General features: G+C 42.9%; 1 protein-coding gene across 1 annotated transcript; it reads right to left on the bottom strand.

Annotated features, from left to right (window-relative positions):
- Positions 1-4,559: 4,559 nt before the first annotated feature.
- Positions 4,560-5,081, bottom strand: LOC138875688 (uncharacterized). The gene has a single exon (XM_070154547.1). The coding sequence runs from the start codon at positions 5,079-5,081 to the stop codon at positions 4,560-4,562; it is 522 nt and encodes a 173-aa protein (XP_070010648.1).
- Between the last annotated feature and the right edge of the window lie 2,794 nt (positions 5,082-7,875).

The raw sequence follows: 7,875 nt of genomic DNA, 5'->3' as shown, positions 1-7,875 counted from the left end.
TAAATTAGGAATTTCAACCTGAAATTTGAAGATCTTGGACAAGAACAGGTGTGAAAGATAACTTGTGTTACGTGAGGAAACCAGCAAGAAAATAATCACTATTATTTTTAGCCCACGGTAAGCACCAAACTGTTTACCGTAAAAATGATAATAACAATTAAATTTGATTGTGGAACTCTAAGAATACGTGATCTATTTTTTGGGTAGTTGTTAAGTTGTTGACGCTATGTATGTGAGACTTAAAAACAAAATAAGAGTTAAGGATAGGTCCATAATCAAACCGTTAGGCCAATTATCGAGGCCTTGAGCTTGCTGATTCGTGGCCTCGAGGTCGATTCCGAAGCTCAGCAAGGAGCTATCGGGGGAGTCGGAACACGACTAACAGTTATAACAAAATTAACGGAAGCTCTTTATGGCCAATGATAAGAAATAAATGATGAAAAATTATGAAGATAATAAATGAAAGCAATAATATTAAGAGGATATGTTAGAGAGCAAATATAATGTTCTTGTATACTTTGTGTAGAGCAACTGAAGCAACAGGGTTCTACAAAATGACAAGGATCCCCTTTATATAGGAGGGGAATCCCAAGATAGTACAAAAGCATTAATTACAAAGATAAATGGATAGTACAACTAGATGACACCCTGATCCATAGCTAAGGTAGTCCACTAGGCTTCGTCAGTCCTAGCCGTGTACCTTGGGAACTCCCCACTCCTACCATAGCTGCGGTGGACATCATCCCAAGGTCGGGCGTCATGAACCTCAAAGGGGGAATTCAACCATAGCCTTGAAGCCTCGAGGCTTCGAGATGATCATCTGTGGTGCCTCGATAATGAGAAATCAGACCCTCCGATTTCACCATACACAGTTCTATCGCAGAGGAGTGATCAAGGGTCCGAAAAGAGGCCGCATCACTCCGATGGATTAAGTGGGGACTCATCTGGATGTCGGGGTACTTTTGGTAGGGGCCTTCCTCCTAGGCCATTTCATTTAGCAATTTAGACATCCCATGGAGCTTTAGGGGGTCGTGGTTCTTATGTACCTCCTTCTGGGTAGCTGGCTTATAGTGCACTGCCAACTCCTATCTAAGCACTAGCTCTTCAGAGTTATTATCACGGTCAGCCGGCTCGTTAGGGTCAATCTAAGCTTTATTAGTCGCAGTACCAAGATGGATGTTTCGAGTGTGGTGAGTATCTGCATATTTGGAGGACCTGTCCGAGATTAGTGGGTGTTCAGCCATAGTAGTAGGGTTCTCGTGCCATGATCTCAGCACCGCCCGCTTAGCCAGCTAGAGGTAGGGGTCAGGGAACTAGAGGTAGGGTTCAGGCCATTAAAGGTGGAGGTCAGGCTGTTAGAGGTAGAGGCCAGGCCGCTAGAGGTGGAGCTCAGCTAGTAGGAGACTGTCCCAGGGATATGGTTAAGTGTGGTAGGGTCCAGCCCCGATGTTATGCTTTCCCAACCAAGCCTGAGGCTGAGTCCTCCGATGTTGTCATTACATGTATTATTTCGATTTGTAGTAGAGATGCTTCAGTTCTATTTGATCTAGGGTCTACCTACTCCTATGTATCTTCTTATTTTGCTTCATACTTGAATGTGCCTCGAGATTCTTTGAATGCTCTCATATATGCGTCCACACTTGTAATGGATTCTATTATTGCAGATCATGTCTATTGCTCGTATGTTGGGGGTCTTGAGACTAGTGTAGATCTCCTACTCCTCGATATGGTTGATTTTGATGTTATTTTGGGGATGGATCGGCTTCAGCCTTATCATGCTGTCACGCCCCGAAAATCGAGGGGCGCGACCGACGCTCGACCGGGTAGCCCCCAGCCAAGCGAACCTGGGTGCCTTTCCTATTCCACGTGATACCCCGCGTTTCCATTACCCATTAACCAAGTGAAATAGCCATTTATAAATTTAAACACATTCTTACGAGATTTACATAACATAGATAGTTACTTAGCGTGGTTTACAAGTTATACTGCCCAAAATACATAAGTACATAACCCACATTTCCTGTCTACGGAGCCTCTAGAGATACAAAAGAGTGTTACAATACTTGCCGGTAACAAGGCTCCGACTATACCTTATGCAAATACCAAAATAAAATTTTCGGGAAGATAAGCGGCATGAGCCATGTAGGGCCCCGAGAGGAAAGGGGATCACCAATTCGGCTGATGGGAGGTGAAGTAGTGCTAGTGTCGGTGGGCTGGAGTACCTGTTATGGAACCACCTACAATCATAGCATGAATGTAGCGCCCCCGGCAAAAGGGACGTCAGTACATTTGAATTGTACTGGTATGTATGAACAAACTTTACCCCAAGTAAAATCAAGAAATACACATATAACAAACAGTAATAGAATCAACAATCAAATGCACATGAAAGGAACAACCAAAGACAAACAAACTCCATAATCTCTCCTTTTCCCCTTTCAACATTATTTCATCACATCAATGATTTCACAACTTTCACATATTTTTATTTCAATAGTGATTTCGATCACTTTTCCACCCTTATTACCTCGTCCACCCTTATTACCTTGGCCACCCTTATCACCACAACCCACAACTTATAACTTCGTGTTGCGGCGCGCAACCCGATCCCACCGGACAATCACATTTCACACGACAACAACAACAACAATATACAAAGAATTTTCATAAACGTCAATACCATTTCCATCATATGCAACAGCCCGTATACAACTTAAGTCACAACGATAATTGCCCGCGACAAGTCACGTATGATATTACCACATTTGTTTTCGTTGCATCAATTACGATTTCTTTCCATCATTTGTTACACAGCCCTTACCACATAAACACATTCACACACATACTTGGTTTGTTGCCATTTACTTACACCATTATATCGGGAGACTTAACCAACAACATTCAAGGGATATTAATCACAAGAATTCGCAAATAGTCCACATAAGTAACACATACCAATTACTCGTATACCAAACAAGGTGACTTTACAAAGGTTAAAGTTAGCAATACATACTTGGAGTCGAATTCCCCCCCCCCCTTTTCTTCTATTTCCAATTCACCAACAACCTAGTACCGTCAATCTAGTTCACAAGTTAACACATATAACTTAGAATTGAAGTTCACAAACTCAACCCGAACTTACTTAGGTTATCAACCCCTCTTTTGCAAATCTTTAGTTCTACCCAATTCCTCTTATTAGATTCTAGGTTTTAAAGGACATGCATGTGTATCTCAACTTCCATTTTCAAGAATTAACGCATGAGAATCTCCCATTTTGTTTAAATCTGAAAACAATGAAAAAGGGTTGGGGATTTTACCTGCAAGAACGGAGATGAAGACAATTATTTGAAATTCCCCGGCCCGAGTGACTTTGAAGAATCAAATTGATGAAGGTAGGACTTTATATCTCAAGAATTATCTCTTCCCTCTCTCTAGTTTTGTTCAGAAAATATGTTAAAATAAGGCGTTGGGGTGTTTTATTGAAGAAGGGGTCGGGTTTAAAATTTAGAAAAAAAGGAGCCCGAGTTAGGTATGCGATCGCACTTTGCAATCGCAGAGTGAAAATGCGGTCCGCAGAATGGACCGCAAAAGTGCTCCCAAACTCTGAACACACTGCCTGGGTATGTGGTAGAAATGCGGTCCACATACCCATTATGCGGTCGCATAGTGCACCGCAGAACTGCCCCTCACAAAATCCCAAGGGAAATATGCGATGACTACGCGGTCCGCATATCCGTTATGCGATTGCATATTGGACCGCATATTTAACCTCCAATTCGACCAACACACTGACTCCCTTTGCAGAGATTATGTGGTCCACATATCTGTTATGCGACCACATTCTAGACCGAAGAATTGCATTTCCTGGAAAACAGTATTTCTTGACTTTTTATAACATAGATCAGTACCAAAAGGGTCCGAATTGCAGCTCGCTTAATTTTACACATTCCTAACATATATTCGGGACTTGGCACCACAAGCTACCTGATTTTGAGTACAAGTTTTCACGGGGCCTTACATCCTCCCCCACTTAAAATCATTCGTCCTCGAATGAGGATTTTGGAAATCGGTTGGTTTTGAAAACATGATATGCAAACTCCCAATTTTTGGAAAAAAAAATAAAAAATTTGCCAGAGTTTCCTTTGTAATTAGACTTATCTACCTGTCAGAGAGCCCCCAAAACACCATTTCCAAACACCATTACGCTATCCCTATTATCCCTACAGCTGGTATACAATTCATTACCTCAACACCTGCACATAATTTGGTCACTTCAATGAGTTCCATACAGTTCAACCACTCCAATACACTATACGTATTCCATTAATCATTACCAATCTACACTGCCTTTAATCATTCACTTATCACATGAGTTCTTACAAAACTTTCGTTTACCAAAAAGGGGCTTGCGCATGACTCAAATAATCACAACACATACAATTCTTGCACAACTTGAGGAGTTACAATAGTAAAGCATTTAGGGAAAAATATAGGGTGTCTTTGCACCAGATTGAACACAACATCAGTTTACTTAGAGACAAGAGTTCGCACGATCACTACTAGACTTGTTCAAATAGATGGGGATATTTTTCTTTCATTTCACTTTCCGCTTCCCAAGTGGCTTCCTCGACTTGTTGACTTTGCCATAGCACTTTAACTGAAGCAACTTCCTTGTTTCTCAATTTGCGAACTTGCCTATCAAGAATAGCGACCGGAATTTCTTCATATGATAACTCTTCATTGACCTCGATATCCTCGATTGGCACGATGGTGGATGGGTCTCCAACCACTTTCTTTAACATAGACACATGGAACACCGGGTGCACTAATGACATTTCAGGGGGCAATTCCAGTCTATAGGCTACCTGTCCTATCCTTTGAGTGACCCGATATGGCCCGATATATCTAGGACTCAACTTCCCTTTCTTCCCAAATCGCATGACTCCCTTCATAGGAGATACCCTCAAGAACACCCAATCATCTACTTGGAATTCCAATTTTCTTCGACGAATGTCCGCATAAGATTTCTGGAGACTCTGAGAAGCTTTCAGCCTTTCCTGAAAGATTTTAACTTTTTCCATAGCCTGGTGCACGAGATTTGGCCCTAACAATTATGCTTCACCCACTTTGAACCATCCAATCGGAGATCTACATCTCCTCCCGTACAATGCCTCAAATGGGGCCATCTGAATGCTATCATGAAAGTTGTTATTGTAAGCAAATTCTATAAGTGATAAGTGATCATCCCAATTACCTTTGAATTCCAAGACACAAGCCTGTAACATATCTTCAAGCATCTGAATAGTCCGCTCCGCTTGACCATCAGTCTGCGGATGGAAAGTCGTGCTGAGATTCACCTGAGTACCCAAACCTTGCTGAAAGTTCTTCCAAAAATTAGTTGTGAACTGGGCCCCTCGATCTGAGATAATAGAAAGTGGAGTGCCATGAAGCCTTACTATTTCCTTGATATACAATTGGGCATATTGTTCCGCAGTATCCGTGGACTTGACTGGCAAGAAGTGAGCTGATTTGGTGAGTTGATCCACTATTACCCAAATTGAGTCAAACTTGCGCTGAGTGCGAGGTAACCCTACCACGAAATCCATGTTGATCATCTCCCATTTCCACATTGGTATTTCCATAAGCTGAGTTAACCCACTGGGCCGCTGGTGATCAGCTTTTACTTGCTGACAATTCGGACATTTAGATACGAAGTCTGCCACACCCCTCTTCATACCGTTCCACCAATAAATTTTCTTGAGATCACGGTACATTTCGTAGAACCTGGGTGCACATAATACCTGGAATTATGAGCCTCCGCCATTACCCTCCCCCGAAGATTATCCACATCTGGAACACATAGCCTACCTTGACATCGTAATACACCATCCTCACTACCGAGTGAAAATGTCGAAGTCTTGTTATTCAAAATTGCCTCCTTCATCTGTGCTAATGCTGGATCAATGAGCTATTTTCCTTAACTTCCGCTACCAGTGACGATTCTGCTCCATTACGCACCATAACCTTCCCCTCGTCTAAGGTCAAAATACGAACCCCCAGGCTGGCCAATTGATAAACCTCCCAAGACAAAGGCCTCTGATCCGCTCCCAAATGAGCCAAACTACCCATGGACTTCCAACTGAGAGCGTCGACCACCACATTCGCCTTCCCTGGATGGTATAAAATATCCATATCATAATCCTTGATCAATTCTAACCACCGCCGCTGCCTTAAATTCAACTCCTTCTGCTTGAACAAATATTGGAGACTCTTGTGGTCCGAGAACACATCCACATGTACCCCATAAAGATAATTCCACCATATTTTCAAGGCAAATACAACTGCCGCAAGCTCCAAATCATACGTCGAATAATTCTTCTCGTGATTCTTGAGTTGCCTTGAAGCATACGTTATAACCTTCCCATGTTGCATCAACACACACCCCAAACCGACCCTGGAGGCATCACAATAAACCACAAATCCTTCTGTGCCTTCCGGCAAGGTCAATATCGGCGCCAAGGTCAATCTCGACTTCAATTCCTGAAAATGTTTCTCATAACCGTCGGACCATTGGAACTTAACTGCTTTCTGCATCAACTTAGTCAAAGGGGAGGCGAGGGTAGAGAATCCCTCCACAAACCTCCAATAATACCCCGCTAAACCCAAGAATCTATGGATCTACGTCGGGGTCGTGGGTCTAGGCCAATCTTTTACTACTGCAATCTTCTCGGGATCCACCTGAATCCCTTCACTAGAAACATCGGCCCAGAAAGGTAACAGACTCCAACCAAAATTCACATTTTGAAAATTTAGCATACAACTGGTGTTGATAAAGGGTCTGCAGAACTGCCCTAAGGTGATCGGTATGATCCTCCCGGCTCCGCGAATAAACAAGGATGTTATCAATGAAAACAATCACAAAGGAATCTAGAAATGGCTTGAAGACCCGATTCATAAGATCCATGAAAGCTGTCGGGGCATTGATTAGCCCAAAAGACATGACCAAGAATTCAAAGTGACCATAGCGAGTTCTGAAAGCGGTCTTAGGAATATCCTGTTCTCGGATCTTCAATTGGTGATACCCGAACCGTAGATCAATTTTGGAAAAAAACCTCGCACCTTGCAATTGGTCGAACAAATCATCTATCCGAGCCAAAGGATATTTATTCTTCATGGTGACCTTGTTAAGCTACCGATAATCAATACACATCTGGAGCGACCCATCCTTCTTTCTGACAAAAAGAACCGGGGCACCCCACGGTGACACACTTGGCCGTATGAACCCCTTTTCTAATAAATCCTTCAGTTGTTCCTTTAACTCCCTTAACTCCGCTGGCTCCATTCTGTATGGTGGAATAGATATCGGCCGCGTATCTGGCAATACACCAATCCCGAAACTCATTCACGACTGGCACGGACTCGGGGACAGACACTTCTGAAGTGGTGTCCGCCACCCGGACCAAATGGTAGATACACCCCTTCCTAATCATCTTCGAAGCCTTAAGGTAGGAAATAAACCTACCTTTCGGCACCACACCATTTCCCTTCCACTCAATAACTGGCTCATTAGGGAACTCAAGCCTCATGACTCTCGTTCGGCAGTCAAGTTTAGCAAAGCACGAATAAAGCCAGTCCATTCCCATAATCACATCAAAATCCACCATTTCAAGCTCAATAAGATCGGCCGTGGTAGCAAGACCACATACCATGACAACACAATTCCTATAAACTCGCGTGGCTATAATGGAATCACCAACTGGAGTCGATACAGAGAACGGCTCAGGAAGGTGTTCGGGTTCTACCCCAAAACTTGAAGCAATGAATGGGGTGACATAAGACAAAGAGGACCCCGGATTAATAAGAGCATAACAATCA

Source organism: Nicotiana sylvestris, chromosome 8 (assembly GCF_000393655.2).
Source record: "Nicotiana sylvestris chromosome 8, ASM39365v2, whole genome shotgun sequence".
Taxonomy (NCBI): domain Eukaryota; kingdom Viridiplantae; phylum Streptophyta; class Magnoliopsida; order Solanales; family Solanaceae; genus Nicotiana; species Nicotiana sylvestris.
Note: the sequence above shows the minus strand (reverse complement) of the source record. Positions and strands in the feature narration are given on the sequence as shown.

Bases quoted from the DNA above. Each gene is read 5' to 3' on its own strand.
- LOC138875688 (XM_070154547.1), bottom strand. From the start codon at position 5,081: ATGGAAAAAGTTAAAATCTTTCAGGAAAGGCTGAAAGCTTCTCAGAGT.